This window comes from Xenopus tropicalis, chromosome 2, assembly GCF_000004195.4.
Source record: "Xenopus tropicalis strain Nigerian chromosome 2, UCB_Xtro_10.0, whole genome shotgun sequence".
Taxonomy (NCBI): Eukaryota; Metazoa; Chordata; class Amphibia; order Anura; family Pipidae; genus Xenopus; species Xenopus tropicalis.
In genome coordinates this window covers 64,426,732-64,451,208 of record NC_030678.2, presented here as the reverse complement: position 1 = coordinate 64,451,208, position 24,477 = coordinate 64,426,732, and the positions used below count along the sequence as shown (strand labels likewise).

The 24,477-nt window shown below is 38.4% G+C and overlaps 1 protein-coding gene across 2 annotated transcripts in view; it reads left to right on the top strand.

Annotated features, from left to right (window-relative positions):
* The window catches only part of dennd2d (DENN/MADD domain containing 2D), a 91,476-nt gene that overhangs the window by 43,482 nt on the left and 23,517 nt on the right, over positions 1 to 24,477 (top strand). For both annotated transcript variants that reach the window (XM_012955901.3, NM_001126766.1), the window contains 3 exon segments: positions 3,932 to 4,009; positions 18,345 to 18,485; positions 20,946 to 21,094. In XM_012955901.3, coding sequence (XP_012811355.1) covers positions 3,932 to 4,009; positions 18,345 to 18,485; positions 20,946 to 21,094 — 368 coding nt within the window.

The following is a 24,477-nucleotide window of genomic DNA, read 5'->3' as shown; positions in this document are numbered from 1 at the left end:
AATTCTGCCTTCCTCACACTATTTATGTCAGGGTTCCCAAACGTTATACAATCAGTCACTGGCTGACTACATATTCAGGGTTAGAACAATTGGGCGGAGCCAATCCATTTCCACCCATTAAATTTCATTGGTTTATATTTAAACTAATGCCATTATTTAAGTATTAATTCCAGGGTTGTTAAACTTTCCAAAGTTAGTCACTGTCAGTCCCACAATTTTTATGCAAAGTGTTTTTTGCAAAGCTGGTCACTGGGGGCCAGCCCATAAGAAAAATGGGCTGGGCCAGATTTCATCCTTTGAATTTTATTGGTTTAAATTTAAAATTCTGTAATTTTCACACTATTTATGCCAGGGTGTCCACTGTTCTGTTCTATTCTTTAACTATTAATCCTAGGGTCCCTAAACTTTGCAGCCACCAACCGCCAATCAGATGTAACGTGTTGACTTTCAGTGGGGAAATTTAAATTGCTGCCATTCAGACACTATTAAAACCAGGGTCCCCAAACTTTGCACTGTGGTTTTTACTATATAACTGTGGTCCAAGGTTAGAAAAAGTGGGTGGAGTCAACAAAAGATCAGATTTCAACCCAACATGAAGTTTGTTCTCAAACTTCCCTTTCTAGTTACACAAATAGAATTTATATCAAAAGCACACTGACAGAAATAATTTATTATATAATTTCATTCAAAGTCGTTACCTATTACACAGTTTTAAAGGGTTAAAAGGATAGTTTTCAATAAGGAACAATGTGATATAATATTGGATGAGATGTCAGAGCGTTTTGTAACAAGGGGGTATCCTTGCTACAAAAAGGGAATTACAGGAGAGTTTGGCAACAGTTAAGGGAGCCAGTATTAAACAAATTAGAACCCCGCTAGATATTGAGACTATCCAGGATTTGGTTCGGTAATTGCCCAAATCCACGGTCCTAGCCAAACCGAATCTGAAAAATCGCATGACTTTTTGTCATGTTAAAGAACATGGAAAGGCTGCTAATCAATTTATTACTTTATGAAAGTGGTCCTGTGTGTGTACTTGATCCCTTACTTTTGTTTTTAAAAATATAGTATCTTTCTTGAATATCACAGTTTTAAATATACTGTCCATCTCCCTTAGTCATGGCTGCCATCTTCATGTAAATGATGTCACCAACATGGCGCCCACAAACAGAATGCGCATGTGCGTTTGTGCCTCCACCTGGATGCACGCCTATATATGAAGCTTGTGTGCTAGACTGTAGGAGGCAAACATCAGTAATTACTTTTGTAAGTAATTAATGTGATTTGCATCTGTCTCATGCAAAGTTGAGTTGCATAATTGAGTTAGTACGTACTGCATCTGCTAGTATTCTTTATGCAAAGTGGTGGGAATTCCATCTACTTATTATCCTAACATTTGGCACCCCTAGTAATTAAACCTTGCCTTCTCCTTAAATAGATTTGTTTGATGTGCTTCTATTTTGGTTTGTTGTGTTTTTGATGATGCTTTCCTAAGTGCAACCTCTTACTTTCCTGAACAGTGCAAGTCCTTGATCCCCTTTAGCTTTAAAGGTGATCTTCACCAATCTCTTTCTTACATATTGAAAAAGTGTAATTCTAGGCTTCTAAATGTCTAAAAAATGAATAAAAATAATAATTTTCCACAATATAAACACATACACCAGAAACAAAAATTATTTTATGCATTAAAATACAACTGATTTGGAAAGTCCCATGTCTCCTGAACGTGCCAATACCAAATATATAAAGTTTTATGGAGATTTCTCACTTTTATAGGTCAAAAACTCCCAGCAGTACACTACCAAATTTCCAAAGCAATGCTCCAGAAAGCTGCATACTTTACAACAAAACCAAACACCCTAAATATGAACGCCAGGGGTCCACTGAACAGTTTGATGTCCAATATGTATACAGTAGGTTTACCTAAGTATGTGTCATGTAGGGGCCCCAATGTGAACATACCCCCATATGATCTATCATTTCTGTCATTCCAGCTTCTGCAAAATCAACACTTTTACATAATTTTATGTAGGATAAAGCTACAAAAAGTACACTCACCCCAGAAAGCCATATATTTTTGGAAAGTACACATTCCCCTGAATTCAAAATGGGTACCCATGTCTTTCTACTCCAAAGTAGCAAGCCACAAAGCTTTCCTAAAGTTGGCATTTTTGATAACATTTCCAAAAATCCTCTCAAAGCTTCTAGTTTGCAGCATCTTATCTCCCGCATAGCATTAGATACCAAGATAAAACACCCTGAATTTGAACACCAGGGGTCCACTGAACAGTATGATGCCCAATATGTTTAGGTTTACCTAAGTATGTGGCATGTAGGGGCCCCAATGTGAACATACCCCATGTGATCTGTCATTTCAACTTCTGCAAAATCAACACATCATCAAAAAAAAATTACAAAATTACATAATTGTGTAAGTGTGTGTGTACATGTTTATTACATGTACACACACACTTACACAATTATGTAATTTTTTTTTGATGATGTGTTGATTTTGCGAACCTTTATTAATATTAATAATTTGTATTAATTGACATTTATAACAAATAATACATATGCAGGATCAATGATTAAACCTTCTGATAGACTGTTAGTGAGCAATAACTTACACGCACTCAAGTAATAATAGAATCAAATAGATTTACTTATCTTAGTATGATTATAGTTACAAGCATAGCCAGTTCTGCATCAATTCAGCACAATCGGGGAGCCCCACAACCTTTGGTGCAAGACCTTCAGGTTCCCGATAGCCAAGCGATGATCCAAATGTCCCAGCACTCCTTCAGGAGTCCCAGAGTTCTTAGCAAACCCTCAACACCAAGTGCTGACTGCAATATTGTGTGCAAACTTTTGTCATGAACAAAACCTATTAACTAGACTTTGTAGAAGGCCTTATTTGTTGCTCAGATAAGTTGTACATAGAGTGTATTGTCTATATATGCTGTCTATTTGTTTATTCCAAGGATATTTGCTGGGTAACAATACCTGTGTTTATTGTTTACCCAGCAATATACATAGAACAAAGACATTGTACCTTGAACACTGGACAATAGCAGTCCCAAAATCTGCTGCTTTTACTTGACTCAAACCTAAGATTTGATTCATATGTCAAAGCAGATGTATATATTGTAAATCATTATAAAACCAATAGAAAATCCACCGTGCTACAGTACGGTATGTGTATGTGCAAGTGTGAGTGCTGTAAATGTGTTAACCCCCCAACCCCCCCCCAAAAAATTTATGTGTGTGTAAGTATAAGTGTGTAATAGTAACATAGTAACATAGTAAGTTGGGTTGAAAAAAGACATACGTCCATCAAGTTCAACCGTAAAATAAATAAAGATAAAGATCACTTAAAGCGCCAGGACGTTCTTACTAGTGTATAAGTGTGTGTTTGTGTATGGCACTTACTTGGGGTCAGAAGCTGGAGATTACAGGAGACACGCAGGCACAGCAGCTGAAGCGGATCGCTGAAATGGGCGGCACAGGAAGAGCTCAGGAAGGGAGAGCAGAAAACAACAGACATGTAGAATCTACGTGTCGTTCTTCCTATGGGGCCCCTGGGCGATCGCGCCCCAGGGGCCACTAGTTACCCTCCTGTGCTCGTTCCCTAGGGGGTTCTTTACCTTGCGCTCTTATTAAGCGCCGAGCGCAGAGAACAAGTGCAAGGTAAAGAAAACGTAGCTCCTACGTGCTTGGCGCTTAACGTCTTTTTATGCCAGCACGTAGGAGCTAAGTGCTTGGCAGGGAAAGGGTTAATGGGGCATCGTACCCCCTTGTTTAACATGAGTTCAATGAATAGTGTTTATACTAAACAAACATTTTCCCTATTGTTTTAGTCACAAAAAAAGTCTTGTTGTTAAGTCTTGCTTGAGAATTTAACCTAAATTTTGTGTATATTTTTGTTTTTCAGCCTGCTGGAAATGGTTCCCATTCGCCAGAAGTTTACTGCATTATCAGTTCTCTTGGCTGTTTTGGACTGTTTGCAAAGGTCAATGTTTTTTTATCAAAACAATAACATGTAAATTTTAATTATCAATATGACTACTAATTTATGGTTCTTGTATGGTTTATACTGGTTTGCAATTTACATTATTATTTCTTTTTCTTTCCAAGATATTAGACAGTTTTGCTACAACCACTCCACCTGCTGGTCATTTTGGTGACTGTCTACAGTCAGGGAAAACTAAAAACTCTGAGAAAATAAAGGTGTTGTGTTGTTGCTCTGTTTAATACTGACAAGAGGAACATCAAATGATGTCTTTTAAATTAATTTTCTAAGCAACATCACAACACCTTTATTTCCTCAGAATTCATGGGCCAGAACTATTAATGTATTTGTACTTTTTAGTGCTAAAAATTGTGTATTTAAATAATTTCTCAAAAACGTGAACTTTTCAGTATTTTTCAACAGTCAATTTTAACTCTAAAATCTGTATCAGGGATACACAAAAATCAATATTTAGTTTTTTCCGGTAGACTTACAGGGGTTCCTCACAAAAACTGTAATTCTAAGAACTTTTCATTAAAATTTAATTTAAGAATTAAACTAGTTTGAACGTTCATTGTAGCAGAAGCCTACTTAACAGATTTTTGCGACATTGTTTCAAGAATCAGAACCAGAGAACTGAAAGGAATAAAAAAAAGTACTGCTATTCATTTGCAAACATTTAACTCTGAAAATCAGTTATTGATGATTACCAGGCTGGAAAAGGTTACAAAACAAATTGTAAAGAGTGTAAACTCCACCAGCCCAGTCAGGTGAATCGAATGCAATTTAGAATTATTGTCACCCACCCCAGGAGTGGTTGATCTACAAAGATCATACCAAGAGCAATGTCTGTGTAATACTCCAGATCTCAAAGAACCCCGGGCTTACATATAAGGAACTAAAAGCCTCTCTTGCATTGGTGAATGTCAGTGTTTGTGAATCCATCATCAGAAGAACACTGAACAGCAATGGTATGCATGGCAGAATTGAAAAGCCACTAATATCTAAAGAGAACAATTTGGTAAACAAGATGTGGGCATGTCAAAAGGCAAAAATGGAAAGCTACTAAGCGCACCGTGTATGTCTTCATGTAATACCATGTATAACTATACACTTTGGAATCTTAGTAATATTAATATTTTTATTATAATAAGTTGTAGACCAAGTGCATAAATATTATTATTATTTAATACAGTGCTGTCCAACAGGCGGCCCTCTGTGTGGGCCCCCCACCTGTTTGGCTGCTTTGATAATTTACCTTTGTGTAAGCTTTAAATCGTATCCGCCCCCCTGCATGGTTAACACCTCAGATTCAGGCTGTAATCCCCCTGTATTGTTTAAAAATGTAATCCCCTGTGTTGTTCACACCTTTTAATCCTTACATTGTTCATCCCCTGCATTGTTCACCTGTTCACACCTCAGACTGTAGGAGCAGTAGAAACCCAAAAATAAACCTGCACACTATAAAAAGAACATATACTGAGGTGGTACTGCAATTAAAAAGTTTTTTAATATATACTTATTGTGCAGACTGTAGGAGCAGTGGCAGCATTGTGTCACTGTAGGCTGCCTGTTTGTGCCATACTCTGCCTGACCTATGCTGCCTGTGTGTGCCATACACACAGGCAGCAGGGAAGGCAGAGTATGGCACACAGGCAGGGTAGGGAAGGCAGAGTATGGCACACACAGGCAGGGTAGGGAAGGCAGAGTATGGCGCACACCAAGGCAGGGTAGGGAAGGCAGAATATGGCGCACACAGGCAGCGTAGGGCAGGCAGAGTATGACGCACACAGGCAGGGTGGGGCAGGCAGAGTGTGGCGCACACAGGCAAGGTAGGGAAGGCAGAGTATGGCACACACAGGCAGGGTAGGGAAGGCAGAGTATGACAGGTTTTTGCTGTACTACCACCATAAATATAGCTATGGTCATGCGATAACATGGGCGTGGTTTCAAGTGGGTGTGGTTTTAAAAAGGGGAGTGGTCAAAACTAGCTTCCATTATCGGCCCTCCACCACGGAGGCTGTGCCACAGAAGTTGGACAGCACTGATTTAATAGATTCATGATTAGCTTCAAACAGATACTAATAAAATAAATGGTTTCACGCAGACCAGGAAATATCACTTATTTATCTGACCACAATAGCACTCTTTCCTATTTGTTGCTTTTTTGCATTCGGTGGACAGATGAGGCCAAAATAGAACTTTTTGGCTTAAAGGACAAGTGTTATGCTTGGCAAAAGGGAAACACTACATTCCAGCACAAGAACCTTAGCCCATCTGTGGAATATGGTGATGTCATGGTTTGGTTTGCTTTGCTGTTTTTGCTGGAAAATATTAGGGTTTCCATCCATGGCCTAAAGGTCAAGAGAAAGTCATGTCTGCAAGACAACAACCTTAAACACATAAGTTTTGAAATGACCAAGACCATAATACTATAGAAATGCAGTGAAAGAACCTGAAGTGGGTGTTTCATGCCAGGAACTGTACCAGCATCTCTGAGTTGAGGCTGTTCTGTGAGGCAAATGAACTAAAATTCCTCCAAGCCTATGTGCTCATTTAAACATCATTTAAACCCAATTGGATTGTTTTGCCTCCAATAAGGATTAATTATATCTTAGTTGGGATCAAATACTGTTTTATTATCACAGAGAAAAAGGAAATCATTTTTAAAAATTAGAATTATTTTCTTGTAATGGAGTCTATGGGAGATGGCCTTTCCGTAATTTGAACTTTCTGGATAACCGGATAAGAGATCCCATACCTGTACAACAATGCACATACATTACAGACAATAGCATTTATATACCATCCGTGTCACACTGCGAATTAGAAAATATGGCAAAGCAATTTCATGGGAAAAGAATTAATAGAGCTTCTCTAGCATAATCCTGCATTTAAATCTGTTTTAAAAATGAAAACAGATTTTTTTAAATTTCATTTTGAAATTGTACATGGGGCTAGCCATATTGTTAATTTTCCAGTGTGCTACAGCCATGTGTGACTTGTGCTCTGATAAACTTTAGTCCCCTACTTTTCATCCCAGCAGCTGATCAGCAGAACAATGGGAAGGTTGCAAGATAGCAGCTCCCAGTAGATATCAGAATAACACTCATCATAACGAAATTCAAGTCTGGCTTGGGACTCCTCCAGTTACATGGGAGTAGGAGAAACAATAGGTTATCTAATGTGTAGTGCTGGCCTCTCCTGAAAGCTTAGACTTATGCAGAATGCACTGAGATAGCTGCATACACAGCAATATTGCAACAAAGAAAAATAAATTTGTTGGTTCAAGAATAACATTTTTGAAATGGTTGAGTAAATTATTTGTTATGTAAACAGTGTACTTTAAAATAAAAGGTACACCATAAAACTCATGACCGAATCCCTTTAAAGCAGACATAGTTTACAAATACAGTAGGTGAGAAACCCCAATGTGTCTGAAAAACTTCATTTGCAAGCTAAGAAAACGGCAATGTACCTTTCCACTCATAATAATATATGTATACTTTCTAACATAGAAACTGAAAAAGTAATTTTTTTGTATAAAAGTGCCTTACTATTTTTGGGACTACCATTTGCGTGAAGAACACATCCCGTTTTAGGTCATATTGATGCAGAAATGCCATCAAAACAGCTAACTATAGGTGAGCTTTGCCTTTTAGTAGATTGGTGTCGAAAGAAGTATTTACCTAAAGCTAACAGTATGTTTTTGCGTAAGTGTAAAGATAGGCCAAAAAAATTAGTAGGCACAAGGTATATTTTGGGGTCTTTGCATTCCATGTACTTCAATAACCCTATACACATTGGTAACATAGTAAATAGAATCAGTTAACATGTGCTTACACGGTGAAAATAGCTTCTTGTAGCCCCAGGTGCACGCTCTACCTACTGCCCGGTGAAATAAGTACAAAAATGATGAAAACAGCACTACTCTGGTTGATTTGAAAAAATGTGAAACTTTACTGAAGTGCCAAAGGCAACTTTTCGGGCTTCAACCAAGCCCTTTATCAAGCCTGTAATAGTAACATAGTAAGTTAGGTTGACAAAAGACGTACGTCCATCATGTTCAACCATAATGCCTATATACAGTATAACCTGCCTGACTTCTAGTTGGTCCAGAGGAAGGCAAAAAACCCCATCTGAAGCCTCTCTAATTTGCTGCAGGGGGAAAAAAATTCCTTCCTGACTCCAAGATGGCAATCGGACCAGTCCCTGGATCAACTTGTACTAAGAGCTATCTCCCTAATTAAAGATATATAATGTATCGGCCAGTACAACTGATTCAGGTGAGAATTCCACAACTTCACAGCTCTCACAGTAAAAAATCCTTTCCGAATATTTAAACGAAACCTCCCTTCTTCTAAACGAAGTGGGTGCGCTCATGTCCGTTGGAAGTACCTACTGGTAGTAGCGGTTATTATATGATCCCCTTATATATTTATATATAGATACACATGGTCATCAAACTGTTCAGTAGACCCCTGGGGTTCATAAATAGGATGTTTTATCTTGATGGCTAATGATAAATGTGGGAGATAAGATGTTGCAAATTGGAGGCTTTGAGGTAATTTTTGGAAAGCATTGCGATTTGGTACTTTGGAGCAGAAAGACATGTACCCATTTTGGATTAGGGGAATGTGTATTTTCCAAAAATATTTGACTTTTTGGGGTAAACTTACTTTTTTATTGCTTTTTACAAACCAGTAAACACCAAACTGCATCTTGGTAGTTTGGAGTAGAAATGTTTCCAATTTTGGATGCCTCTGCGCAAATAAATTTGCCTTTGCGCAGATCTAATATAGCTTTTGCAAACGCAGAAACGATGTATAGACCACTTTCGACACGGTTTAGTAGACCACTTCTGAAAGTGTGCAAATGTTATCATTTGCCCCAGTGCAGTATATATAATAAAATTTCTTAATGAAAAAGTTGTTTGCATCAAAAGATTACGCCACCTTTAAGCATGCCTTAAAAAGTGTGCAATGAAAATTTGGAATGCAAATAAAAAAAGTGTAATGAAGAATATTACATTGCAAAATGTAAATTTTTATTGTTACAAATTTGTACATTTTTTTTTTCCATTCCATACGACTTTTATTACATTCCCCCTGACAGTCTGCATTTGTGTGTTGCAAAAGGCTGTTATACGTTACCACACACACCAGATACATTTTACAAAATACAGTTTCAGAAGAATTTATAAATAGATAAAGATGATTTTCTAAAAATGCCATCTTATCTTAGATAAGAAAAAATCTTTTACATCCTAATGCTCATGCATTCAGTTTTTAAACTAAGGTTCTGCATTTAATACTTTTTAAAGGTGTTGTTTACTTTCACATAAATGCAGGTATTTTAACAGATGAAGTCATTTTAAGTATATGCAATGCATGTATATTATATATATATATATATATAATATATAATACCGTTTTTGAGGTAAATACCTGGCAAGTTAGCATTGCTTTCTATGGCAGGAGTTAGCAGAGGCACCTGGGGAGGGAACTGCACACAGAACTGCAGGAGCACGCTGAAACACTACTTAATGCAGAGTTTCGGCAGTAGAAGCTTCAACAGCTTCTGCACATGACCAGATCTTCTATACAGATTTGCATAACTTCCCACCCATTGGTTTATGAAGTCCACACCTCCTTACAAAGTTGCTGCTTTACTACAGGAGATAGAGGGGAGGGAGTGTGCCAATAAATAGAGAATACTATCTTACTTTGTTCTGAAGGGCTTATCTGATAGCTGCTGGGAGAGAGGGAGGGTGGGGTAGCGCCTGGCTTACTTTGGTTCTGAAGTGCTTGTCTGAACAAGTCAAAAAGCAATATTTGTAATAATAAATTATACACTTTAAGTATGATTGTTTTGTGGTTCATCCATTCATCCTGCATTAACTTTGGCATGATATACGCCAGCTTATAATTATAATTATTATGTTTTTGTTTCCATTAGATTCATATTTGATATTAGTGGCCTTCTTTTTCTCTTTTTCTTTTCATCTAATATGTCGATGAATTTGTCTACAGACAATCCGAAAGATCCTGTTTCAAACACTTTTGATTTATGCCTCCTGTGATACTCAACGTAGGAGACGCTTACAGAATGTCTTTTCAGGACTCTTCACTGAACAAGATGTTGATTTGCATTGGCATTCAGAAGGCTCCATCTTTTGCTATTAAAGAGTTTGACTTTATGGAAAGGTGGAATGCTATCTTATCAAGTTGTTCCTTACATCTAATGAATTTATTAATAGAGAATAAAAGGGCCCAGTAGTTTTGAAAGCAAAGGGAATTGTGTGATATGCAGTTAATGGTCTCGAAAGGAGGAGTTGGAGGAATTTTCGGAACTTAAGAACAAAAACTAAGAGGATTTGCTCTTATTATGGAAAACTAAGAAACTAGATAGGGATAAGTTAGATTATCAGGAGGGGAGGGTATATTTGAGGAACCAGTCACAAACAAAAAAGGCATTGTGTATTTATGATGAATAAACTGAAATCAATCTTAAAAAGATCACAGCCTTTTGAGGGCCGTGACAGACGGGGAGATTAGTCTCCCACGACAAGGGCGACTAATCTCCCCGATATGCCATCCCACCGGCTAGAATGTAAATCGCCAGTGGGATGGCATACGCAGCGCTGCGTTTTGCCGATGTTGCATTGAGAGGAAAGTTTGGCGATTTCGGTGCTGCGTATGCCATCACACCAGATTTACATTCTAGCCTTTGCCTAAGTATAGCCAAACAAGCGTTACATTACCTTTGATACAGAGAATAATGGGCACACTATCCAGATACTGGAGGCCGCTAAAGAGAGTGATAGCAGTGCTTTCCTTGATTTTAGGGATGAACAGTGCATACAGGTGTTGTGATCGCTACAAAGCGATTCTGGGCTGTTCCATGGTTGGAACTGAGGCTAAAAGCAGTATGGAAAAATTGCGGTTTGATTCGGATTTCTATCCCATTCATTTAGGGGCAACACTGTTGATGTTATCCAAGAGCTAGTGGAAAAGAACTTATTAACCCTGCAAACTGAAATAGATAATCAGTCATTACATTCTGATTTCACTAAGGGGGAGCATCAGGCATTGAGACAGCTGAAGAATGACAAATCCTTAGTGATTAAGAACGCTGATAAGGGAGGGATAGTTGTCTTCATGGACATGGTTACATATAGAACTGAAGCCATATGAAAACTTAAGGTGGCCATACACGTGGCGATCTGACGATGTTTCGTACGACCATCAGTCGCACGAAACATCGTAAGATCCGCCACACACCATTCAGGGCTGAATCGGCAGGTAAGGAGGTAGAAACAATAGGATTTCTACCTCCTTCTGCCGATTCAGCTCTGAAGGGAGAATTTTGGTCAGGCGCCTTCTATGGCCCGATCGGCGAGTCGTCCGATATCAGCAGCTTCCTGCGATATCGGTCGACTCGCCGACATGCCTTACACGCACCGATTATCGTACGAAACGAGGTTTCGTACGATAATATCGGTGCGTGTATGGCCACCTTTAGTGACACTTCTACAGATCAAATCTTAAAATCTAATCCTACTGGTAGCTTTGTGTATGGAGAGAACAGCTCTGCTTGGTAATAAGCCTGTCAGTAGGGTTGTTAAGAAGGGGGAGGTCCCTATGTTTGTTACTACAAATAGCAAAAATTTCACAAGGTTAAGAGTATCATTCAGAACCTCTTACCAGTCTTATTTAATGGCCCTCGGCTTTCTTCGATTTTAGAAAATGGCTGTATGTTCGTTTCATGGAGGGCTCCCTCTTTGGGGAGCTCCTTAACTCCAACACTGTTTAAGTCTGAACTGCCCAAGACTACTTGGCTTACGACCAAGGGCACTTACACTTGTGGTGCACAGAGGTGAATCACATGTACTTACAATAAGCGATCCACTATGTTTAGATAATTACGACAACCAATAGGTCTTTTGAGATGTGCTTTTATGCAAACTGCAATACTCGGTATGTAGTTCATCTGCTAACCTGTTCGCGTTGCTTTATCCAGTATGTAGGTTGCACAACTCACTCACTCAAATTCAGACTGCAAGAACATATTGGACACGTTGTAAAAAATAGAAATAGTCCGATTTCGAAACATTTTATAGATTGTTTTAATAGTGATGTGTCAGTTACAGATCTAAGCAATTGATAAAATGCTCCCAGATGAAAGATGCAGTGATATGTGGACTGAATTACTATGTATGGAGGTTAAATGGATTTTTATGTTAGGCACTCGCCATCCAAACGGAGTGAAGTAAGAGGAGTGCTGAGTTGGTCACCAAATGCCCATGTGACCCAAAAAATGCTCCACTCATCTGGCAAAAGTGAGATGCTTTCCAGTAGATTTAACATATTTAGATAAAAACTGTGTAACTTTTACCCTTTTAGATACATATTTGCATCCCAATCTTGTTTGTTAAGCTTGAGGGAATTAGTTGTTTTATGGGTAGTGATTAACAAAGTTAAACCACCCCTTTAAGCTTATCCAAAAACCAAGTCTGTTAAGATTGCTATACAATTGGGTTTTGAACTTTATGACTAACAGACTCTAATAGGTCAAAATCAGAGCCAATATGTCAACCACAGTATCCATAGGTACAGAGACACTACAAGGATACTGCCCTCAGTCCCAAATGGTTCCGCCTAAATACACACAACAGCATATCCACTATCCATATAGTAGTGGGAGAAATTAATAATCCTTTACACAACTGGTTTCTGAAATTATCAAGTAAATCAATGATTTAATTCTAAAAACTATAGAACTAGTGGACTTCAAAATCTCCAACAACAAACACAGCAACTTTTATATTGAAGGTACTATAATAGAACAATTTGAAACAATCAAATTTCTGAACTGAACATAACCCAACTAAGGTCTTTTGTAAACTATGAGGAAGTAGGTTCTACAGTGTCTATATTTTCTAATAAGATTAAAAAGAATTGCTTTTAACATGAAAGCTCTGTTTACATTCTACAAGTTTACTATTAAATGTACAGTAACTGTACTGTAATTCAAAACATTCTGGTTAACTGGTTTCCAGATAAGGGATCCCTTACCCGTACCACAATTGTGCTGTTGCATTTTCCAATATATTTTAAATATATTAATATACATTCTGTCTTATCTGAATTTAACATTGTGAGAAAATTTCAGATTAAAAAGCAATTTAGCACCAATTGACCATTTAACCCTCTGAGTGTTATACAGTCTAATTCATGTATCTTGTAGGCCTCTCTTTTGAGTAAGCTTTATAAAAATCAAAAGGCAGCTGGGCTATGTTAACCTTCTGCCCAATTGTTGGGCAATTTCCTGTTTAAGCTACTAAAAATGCCCTCCCCTTTAAACGAAATAGGAATTGTTTGTCAATATATATTGCAATTTATTTAACCTGGCCAACCAATTTAACCTTTTTACTGGCAACAATGTATGGGATACGTTGTGGCAGAAAAAGGGCTTAACTGCCAACGACGTGTCCCATACTTCGTCGGCATATGAAGGTTTCTCTCTGCAGCGGCGGCATGTGCTGCCGCTGCAGAGAGTTTCTAGCGATGACAGCCCCCTGGGCAATGAGCCAGGGGGGCTGTCATGTGGGTCCTGCGACGCGATCATCGCAAGACCATCCTAGAAACAGCAGACGCGATCGCATCATGTCTGCTACTTCCTGCATCCTACTTTCCCCCAATGCCCCCGGCCACTGCAGCCTGGATGCCTGGGTGCTTCAGGACAGGTAAGGTGTTGGGTTTTTATTTTTTTTGCACTTAAACACACGTACATACATTTATACACACTTACAGCACACAATTGAGCAGTTTTGTTTGTTTTTTTCCATTTTTCACACTTTCATACACTTATTTACACTCATATACACACTTACACACTGTCACACAACTTTTACACATGTACACACATGTATACACAAACACTTTGGGTTTTTTTTTGTTTTGTTTTTTTCATTTTACCACTTTGTTTTTAGTTTCTTTTATCTAAAAACTGTTTATTTTGACAGCGTGACTATTGGATCAGATATTCTGACCACTAATTACACTGTCATGTGACTTACAGTGGAGGAAATAATTATTTGACCCCTCACTGATTTTGTAAGTTTGTCCAATGACAAAGAAATGAAAAGTCTCAGAACAGTATCATTTCAATGGTAGGTTTATTTTAACAGTGGCAGATAGCACATCAAAAGGAAAATCGAAAAAATAACTTTAAATAAAAGATAGCAACTGATTTGCATTTCATTGAGTGAAATAAGTTTTTGAACCCCTACCAACCATTAAGAGTTCTGGCTCCCACAGAGTGGTTAGACACTTCTACTCAATTAGTCAACCTCATTAAGGACACCTGTCTTAACTAGTCACCTGTATAAAAGACACAGAATCAATCAATCAAGCAGACTCCAAACTCTCCAACATGGGAAAGACCAAAGAGCTGTCCAAGGATGTCAGAGACAAAATTGTAGACCTGCACAAGGCTGGAATGGGCTACAAAACCATTAGCAAGAAGCTGGGAGAGAAGGTGACAAGTGTTGGTGCGATTGTTCGAAAATGGAAGGAGCACAAAATGACCATCAATCGACCTCGCTCTGGGGCTCCACGCAAGATCTCACCTCGTGGGGTGTCAATGATTTTGAGAAAGGTGAAAAAGCATCCTAGAACTACACGGGAGGAGTTAGTTAATGACCTCAAATTAGCAGGGACCACAGTCACCAAGAAAACCATTGGAAACACATTACACCGCAATGGATTAAAATCCTGCAGGGCTCGCAAGGTCCCCCTGCTCAAGAAGGCACATGTGCAGGCCCGTCTGAAGTTTTCCAATGAACACCTGAATGATTCTGTGAGTGACTGGGAGAAGGTGCTGTGGTCTGATGAGACCAAAATAGAGCTCTTTGGCATTAACTCAACTCGCTGTGTTTGGAGGAAGAAAAATGCTGCCTATGACCCCCAAAACACCGTCCCCACCGTGAAGCATGGGGGTGGAAACATTTTGCTTTGGGGGTGTTTTTCTGCTAAGGGCACAGGACAACTTATTCGCATTAACGGGAAAATGGACGGAGCCATGTATCGTGAAATCCTGAACGACAACCTCCTTCCCTCTGCCAGGAAACTGAAAATGGGTCGTGGATGGGTGTTCCAGCACGACAATGACCCAAAACATACAGCAAAGGCAACAAAGGAGTGGCTCAAGAAGAAGCACATTAAGGTCATGGAGTGGCCTAGTCAGTCTCCGGACCTTAATCCAATAGAAAACCTATGGAGGGAGCTCAAGCTCAGAGTTGCACAGAGACAGCCTCGAAACCTTAGGGATTTAGAGATGATCTGCAAAGAGGAGTGGACCAACATTCCTCCTAAAATGTGCGCAAACTTGGTCATCAATTACAAGAAACGTTTGACCTCTGTGCTTGCAAACAAGGGTTTTTCCACTAAGTATTAAGTCTTTTTTTGTTAGAGGGTTCAAAAACTTATTTCACTCAATGAAATGCAAATCAGTTGCTATCTTTTATTTAAAGTTATTTTTTCGATTTTCCTTTTGATGTGCTATCTGCCACTTTTAAAATAAACCTACCATTGAAATGATACTGTTCTGAGACTTTTCATTTCTTTGTCATTGGACAAACTTACAAAATCAGTGAGGGGTCAAATAATTATTTCCTCCACTGTATTTTGTTGTTTCACTGATTTGCACAATTTTTGTGGTTTTATCGCATTTTATCCCTGTATAAGTATTCCTAATCTGTTTTTAGCATAGCTTTGCCAGGTGTAACTTTGGTGTACAAAAATAACTTTACCTATTTTGAATTCATTAGAATGTGTACTTTCCAAAAATATATGGTTTTCTGGGGGTCTCTGTATAGTTAGGGGGGGTTACTGCACATAATACGCTGACAGGGGGCTCTGTGTGCAAAAGCTGAGTTGGCAGGCGAGAAATCCTTATGCGCTATTTTCATTTTGGGGTCAGTACATACCGCAGACTTTGGTATATCTATGCATATTGGGCATCAAACTGTTCAGTAGACCATAGGTGTTCCTATTTGGGGTGACTTGCCTTTGTAAGCAAGAAATTGTGTGAGATAAATGCTGCAAATTGCTAAATTTTTAGGCGATTTTCTGAAATGTCATAAAAACCAATAACTTTAGGAAAGCTCTGCAGATTGGTACTTTGGTGTAGAAAGGACTCTTTACCCTTGTTGGATATCTCAGAATGTGTACTTTCCAAAAATATATGGTTTTGTGGGGGTCTCTGTATAGTTAGGGGAAGTTTCGGCACATAATACACTGACAGGGGGCAATGTGTGCAAAAGCTGAGCTGGCAGGTGATAAATCCTTATGTGCTATTTTCATTTTGGGTTCAGTACATACCACAGACTTTGGTATATTTATGCATATTGGGCATCAAACTGTTCAGTAGACCTTAGGTGTTCCTATTTGGGGTGATTTGCCTTTATCTGATCTTTATCAAGAAATTGTGAGCGATAAATGTGGCAAATTGCAACATTTTTATGCGATTTTCTAAATGTCATAAAAATCTGCAAACTTAGGAAAGCTTTACAGCTCGGTACTTTGGAGCAAAAAGAAATGTTTACCCATTTCTGTTTACCCAGAAATGATTAATCATATGGGGGTATGTTCACATTGGGGCCCCTACATACCACATACTTAGGTAAACCTATACATATTGGGCATCAAACTATTCAGTGGACCCCTGGTGTTCAAATTCAGGGTGTTTTATCTTGGTACCTAACACTATGTGGGAGATAAGATGCTGCAAACTGAAAGCTTTGAGGGGATTTTTGGAAATGTCAACAAAATTGCTAACTTTAGAAAAGCTGTGCGGCTTGGTACTTTGGAGTAGAAAGACATGGGTACCCATTTTAGATTCGGGGGAATGTGTACTTTCCAAAAATATATGACTTTCTGGGGTGAGCATATTTTTTTACTAGCTTTATCCCACATATAATGATGTAAACATGTTGATTTTTGTATGTTCACATTAGGGCCCCTACATGCCACATACTTAAGTAAACCTATACATATTGGGCATCAAACTGTTCAGTGGACCCCTGGCGTTCATATTTAGGGTGTTTTATTTGGTTACTTTATGACCTGTAGGAGATAAGATACTATAGACTGGAAGCTTTGAAGCGATTTTTTTAAAAAATCACAAATTTTGATAAAAACCAAAAATTTTAGGAAAGCATTGCGACTTAGTTTGGAGTAGACAGACAGTTGTGCCTATTCTGTATTCCCCAGAATCTGTTCTTTCCAAAAATGTTCTGGGATAAACCTTCTGTTAGTGGAATTTTTGTCCTTGAGTGTACTTTTTGTACATAAAATTATGTAAGTGTTGATTTTGCAGAAGTTGGAATGACAGAAATGATAGATCATATGGGGTATGTTCACATTGGGGCCCCTACATGCCACATACTTAGGTAAACCTACTGTATACATATTGGACATCAAACTGTTCAGTGGACCCCTGGCGTTCATATTTAGGGTGTTTGGTTTGTTGTAAAGTATGCAGCTTTCTGAAGCAGTGCTTTGGAAATTTGGTAGTGTACTGCTGGGAGTTTTTGACCTATACAAGTGAGAAATCTCCATAAAACTATATATATTTGGTATTGGCACGTTCAGGAGACATGGGACTTTCCAAATCAGTTCTATATTCGTGCATAAAATAATTTTTGTTTCTAGTATGTGTGTTTATATTATGGAAAATTTTATTTTATTTTCATTTTTAGACATTTAGAAGCCTATATCTTGTTACAGAATTGGAATTCTACCACATTTTGAAAGCTTAGGTTGTTCTGAAAAAAACTATATATTGTTTTCCCGGGTAAACTAAAAGTCCCCCCCGAGGAAAGGGCCCCTAAAGTGAAACAATCAAGTAATACAAGTTCCGCTTTGACCAAAACGGCTGGCGGTAAAAGGGTTAAAACATCAGGCAGGGGTGCAATAAAGCTGTGACCAGAAAATTCATACAGACTCTGCACTCAACTAATGGTTTAAATTATAGTGGTGAACACAACTTTTCCTTATTTTTTGCTCTAGTTTAGACAGACCAGGGATGTTTTAGGAAAAATAATCTGTAACCCCTATTTGAAAAGTAGAGAGGCAGAAGAAGAATTTCAGAAATTATAAAAATAAATAAATGATGAAGACCAACTGAAAAGGGGTGAACTACCCTTTTTATGGAAATATATGTGCTATTGATTACATGGAATGGATTTTAAATTAGCTAATAAAGTACTTAATTATCTCTTTGGTATGCCAATACTGTTTTATTTTTTTCCCCTGTCCATCTTCTACAGATACTTGATGAGGTAGAGAAAAGACGAGAGATTGCCACAGCACTCATATATCCCTTTATGCAGGGACTGCGAGAGGCTACATTTCCAGCACCTGGTAAAACTGTAAAAATAAAGAGTTTCATACCAGAATCTGGGACTGAGGTATATTCTACTTTGAAGTCTGATCTTTGTTTCACCTGTTTTTATGTTTCTATTTCTATTGCAGTTGGCTTTCAGCTTTGGTGTCATGGCCACTTTCTCATGTTTTATCGTCCTTCTACACGTTGTTGTGGTTGTGCAAGCAACCGGCAGGGTGGGTGTAAGGGTCGGGGATAAGTTAGAAAGTGGCACATGCCAAGTAGCATTGCCTCGGGCAAAAATACAGCTTGGCCCAGTTCTTGGACTGCACTACAGTTTCCTTGATATTTTATGTAGCAGGACTTAGCACAATAGATCTTGCAAATAAATCTAATTATCTAAAAGCCCCATGTATTAATACTTTCAAGATTTGCTACAGTTTTCAGGTATACAGAGTGAAACAGGAAACAGGGAAGTGAAATGAGAAATCCAATATCGTAAGCACTGGAAATCTCCTGTGGTAGATATTTGAAGTATAGGCCGGGGAGCTGCTCCAAATCACCATCATATTATCTCTCTTTAAGTAAGCTACTGATCTTAACTGATAAATTATATGTTAGATCAGCCCAGAGAGGCCATCTGTGAGTTCTAGTAATGTCTTTAAGGTGGGCATACATGGTGTAATCTGCTCATTTGGCAAGGTCACCAACGAATGGATCATCTCCCAGTATGCCAATGGCCTTATGGCCAAATGATTTAATTAAAAAGGTGGGTATATGGGCTGTCGGGCCAAGGGCCGCATCAACACACCAATGAAGTGAAAACTAAAAAATATCAAACTTGCCCGATCAAGATCTGGACAATTTTAGGCTGGATATTGGTCGGGTAGGCCCATTGGGGTTGCCCATACACGGGCAGATAAGCTGCCGATTCAATCTGAAAGACCCAAAATGGCGGCTGAAATCTACAGTGTAAATGGCCCACATTTATTTATTATGTAAATGCAGTGTTGAAGGTTCTGTTGCAGTACAGAACTATTTGCTTTGCTGGCTAAGCCTCACAGGTCCCTGTAGGCTCACAGACCAGGTATAGACTCTATTATTTGGAATCAACCAAATCATGGGGTCACCCCGAATGAAACAGTGACTTTGTTGGATGACCCCAAAGTGGGAGGGGCCAACAACAGCCAATAAAATTGTATCCATTAACTTTAATGGGGAAATTGAACTGCTGCCAATCTTACAGCTTTGAGGCTACACTCCCCAAACTTGAATCACACAGTCATGGGCTCAGCCTGAATGAAAATATGGTGACTGTTGGATGCTCAAAAGTGGGCGGAGCTGTGAACAGCCAATCAGGTTTTACCTATTGACTTGGTGGAAATTCAACCTGCTGCCATTCTTACAGTATTAGCACCAGGGTCCTAGGGGACTGCATTTTTAGGTTGTAAAAAGTGGGTGGAGCCACCAACACCCAATCAAACTTCACCTATTGATTTTTTTTTTTTGGTTTAAATTTAAAATTCTGCCTTTCTCACACTATTTATGTCATGGTTCCCAAACGTTACACAATCAGTCACTGGCTGACTACATATTCAGGGTTAGAACAACTGGGCACAGCCAATCCATTTCCACCCATTAAATTTCATTGGTTTATATTTAAACTGATGCTATTATTTAAGTATTAATTCCAGGGTTGTTAAACTTTCCAAAGTTAGTCACTGGGTATTTGCCATTCAAAGTTAGAAAAAAGTGGGTGGAGCCACCAACAGCCAATCACATTTCACCTATTTACTTTCAATGGTGTAGTGTAAAATGCTGTCAGTCCCACAATTTTTATGCAAAGTGGTTTTTGCAAAGTTGGTCAATGGGTGACTGCACTTCAAAAATATAAAAAAAATGGGTTGGGTCACTAACAGCCAATCAGATTTCATCCTTTGAATTTTATTGGTTTAAATTTAAAATTATGTCATTCTTACACTATTTATGCCAGAGTGTCCACTGTTTGTCACTGGGTGACTTCGACTCAAGGTTAGAAAAAGTGGGTGGAGCCACCAACCACCAATCACAATTTACCTATTGACTTTTATTGGTTTAAATTTAAACTGCTGCCATTCTTTAACTATTAATCCTAGGGTCCCTAAACTTTGCAGCCACCAACCGCCAATCAGATGTCACTTGTTGACTTTCAGTGTGGAAATTTAAATTGCTGCCACTATTAAAACCAGAGTCCCCAAACTTTGCACAGTGTTTTTTAGTATATAACTGTGGTCCAAGGTTAGTGGGTGGTGGGTGGTTTTTTTGAACCTTAATATCTTTGAACAGTTCTGTGTGTAAAATGTCTTTTAAAAATGCTATAATAAAAAAATAGTTCCCATGAAGTCAAGCGACTCAGGGCCTCAGCTAAGTTATTATAATCACTGCAGGGTGCAAAGTAATTATGGCTTTTCTTTGCCTTTAAATAAATTATTTTGTAATAATACTAGTAAGCTATATTTTTAGGTTATGTGAAAAGTCTATTTGAAATCCATTTTATATATTTCAGATAATTGAACTCACAAGACCCTTGGATTGCCGGTTAGAACATATTGATTTCAAAACCCTTTTGCAGTGTCTAAATTCACAGATTATATTACATATTTTTGCTTCTGTTGTTTTGGAGAGACGAGTTATACTTGTTGCAAGAGACCTAAGGTAAGGATCAAGTTTTGTCCACTATTCTATCTAAAGTTACTAAAGCTGGCCATACACGTGGCGATCTCACGATGTTTCGTACGACCGTCGGTCGCACGAAACATCGTCAGATCCGCCACACACCATTCAGGGCTGAATCGGCAGGTAAGGAGGTAGAAACAATAGGATTTCTACCTCCTTCTGCCGATTCAGCTCTGAAGGGAGAATTTTGGTCAGGCGCCTTCTATGGCGCCCGATCAAAATTTTCTAACTTGGCCGATCGGCGAGCCGACCGATTTCAGCAGCTTCCTGCGATATCGGTCGGCTCGCTGACATGCCATACACGCACCGATTATCGTACGAAACGAGGTATATAATATCGGTGCGTGTATGGCCACCTTTAGTCTTATCTTTAAGATAAATATATTCATATATTTTGTTGCCCTTTACATTTTTTTCTTTTAGGAGTCTGACAGACTATTATAAATACTATTATAAATATTATAATTCCTGTTTACTTAGCTGTCCTTGTCATAAATATTCTGTTGCGGAACCAAAAAACGAATTAACTAATTAAATATTGTGATGCTGTGTGTTCTGGAATATTTTACATTTAAGTTTTCTTTTTCATTTACTTTGGTTCTTAAAAGAAATTATACATTTAGTAATCTTTGTCCAGGTGCAATTTACAATAACCAGTAACTCCTTTTATAATGTGTTGTAATTGGAAAATATGTTGGATGCATTTTCCATTCTATTCTTTCTATCTCAAAATGCATTTGGTGTAAAACACTCATGAAAGAGCATTTAATTCATCTTAACTGGGAAAATATGTCTGTCTGCACCAAACATCCAGACTGCAAAGTTTATCTAAACTTGGTGTTTTTACAGTATGTCTGAAAATCCCCTCAGTGCCTGCAATTTACATCTTATTTCCAACATGTCTCCCAAAAACATCCTAAATATAACAAGCTAGGGTCTTCTGAACAGTTTGACATCCAGTATGAATAGAATTACTAAACTATGTGGCATGTAGAGACTGCATAACAAATATATTGCACATAATTTCTGTTGGGGAAAAAACAAATACAGGTATGAGACCTGTTATCTAGAATGCTTGGGACCTGGGGTTTTTTAGATAAGGGATCTTTCAGTAATTCAGTCTACTGAAAAAATTATTTAAACAGTAATTAAACCCAATAGGATTGTTTTGGTTCCAATAAGGATTAATTATCTTAGTTGGGATCAAGTACAAGGTATTGTTTATTATTATAGAGATAATAAAATCACTAAAATCCAGTAATACCAATCAAAGCATATCAAATGTGCATTAAAATTGAAAAACATACAATAAAATCACTTTTATAAAGTAAATTATTCACAAGAATAATGACACTCATCCTACTAAAATAATCCATCTAAAATATAAATAGTGCATAGGATTACCAATGTACTTTATGTGGCTTGCAGAGACTCCAAATTAGTGTATATCAGACACTTTACAGCTGTCCATGCATTCATATGTGTCAAGAGAGACCCCAAGAGAAAGTCGACCCCAGGGAGCCATATATTTTTGGAAAAGTACATGTTGTGATGAATCCAAAATTGGATTGAATTTTTAACACTGGGGTTTTGAGCAGAAACGGCTTAAATTTCCCCTAATGGACTTTTTTTATGAATAAAAATTTTATTCGTTCAACTCTTAAGTTCAAAGGTTATTTTAGTCTGCTATGAAACAAGTCAGAATGCATGTGACAGTTTAGTGACTGCTCAAAATTTGGCTTATGATGTGATTGACCTATACACCTGTTCCAGATGTCATATCTACAGTGGTGTGAAAAACTATTTGCCCCCTTCCTGATTTCTTATTCTTTTGCATGTTTGTCACACAAAATGTTTCTGATCATCAAACACATTTAACTATTAGTCAAAGATAACACAAGTAAACACAAAATGCAGTTTTTAAATGAGGGTTTTTATTATTTAGGGAGAAAAAAAATCCAAACCTACATGGCCCTGTGTGAAAAAGTAATTGCCCCCTGAACCTAATAACTGGTTGGGCCACCCTTAGCAGCAATAACTGCAATCAAGCGTTTGCGATAACTTGCAACGAGTCTTTTACAGCGCTCTGGAGGAATTTTGGCCCACTCATCTTTGCAGAATTGTTGTAATTCAGCTTTATTTGAGGGTTTTCTAGCATGAACCGCCTTTTTAAGGTCATGCCACAACATCTCAATAGGATTCAGGTCAGGACTTTGACTAGGCCACTCCAAAGACTTCATTTTGTTTTTCTTCAGCCATTCAGAGGTGGATTTGCTGGTGTGTTTTGGGTCATTGTCCTGCTGCAGCACCCAAGATCGCTTCAGCTTGAGTTGACGAACAGATGGCCGGACATTCTCCTTCAGGATTTTTTGGTAGACAGTAGAATTCATGGTTCCATCTATCACAGCAAGCCTTCCAGGTCCTGAAGCAGCAAAACAACCCCAGACCATCACACTACCACCACCATATTTTACTGTTGGTATGATGTTCTTTTTCTGAAATGCTGTGTTACTTTTACACCAGATGTAACGGGACACGCACCTTCCAAAAAGTTCAACTTTTGTCTCATCGGTCCACAAGGTATTTTCCCAAAAGTCTTGGCAATCATTGAGATGTTTATTAGCAAAATTGAGACGAGCCTTAATGTTCTTTTTGCTTAAAAGTGGTTTGCGTCTTGGAAATCTGCCATGCAGGCCGTTTTTGCCCAGTCTCTTTCTTATGGTGGAGTTGTGAACACTGACCTTAATTGAGGCAAGTGAGGCCTGCAGTACTGCCTTTTTAAGGTCATGCCACAACATCTCAATAGGATTCAGGTCAGGACTTTGACTAGGCCACTCCAAAGACTTCATTTTGTTTTTCTTCAGCCATTCAGAGGTGGATTTGCTGGTGTGTTTTGGGTCATTGTCCTGCTGCAGCACCCAAGATCGCTTCAGCTTGAGTTGACGAACAGATGGCCAGACACTCTCCTTCAGGATTTTTTGGTAGACAGTAGAATTCATGGTTCCATCTATCACAGCAAGCCTTCCAGGTCCTGAAGCAGCAAAACAACCCCAGACCATCACACTACCACCACCATATTTTACTGTTGGTATGATGTTCTTTTTCTGAAATGCTGTGTTACTTTTACGCCAGATGTAACGGGACACGCACCTTCCAAAAAGTTAAACTTTTGTCTCGTCGGTCCACAAGGTATTTTCCCAAAAGTCTTGGCAATCATTGAGATGTTTATTAGCAAAATTGAGACGAGCCTTAATGTTCTTTTTGCTTAAAAGTGGTTTGCGCCTTGGAAATCTGCCATGCAGGCCGTTTTTGCCCAGTCTCTTTCTTATGGTGGAGTCGTGAACACTGACCTTAATTGAGGC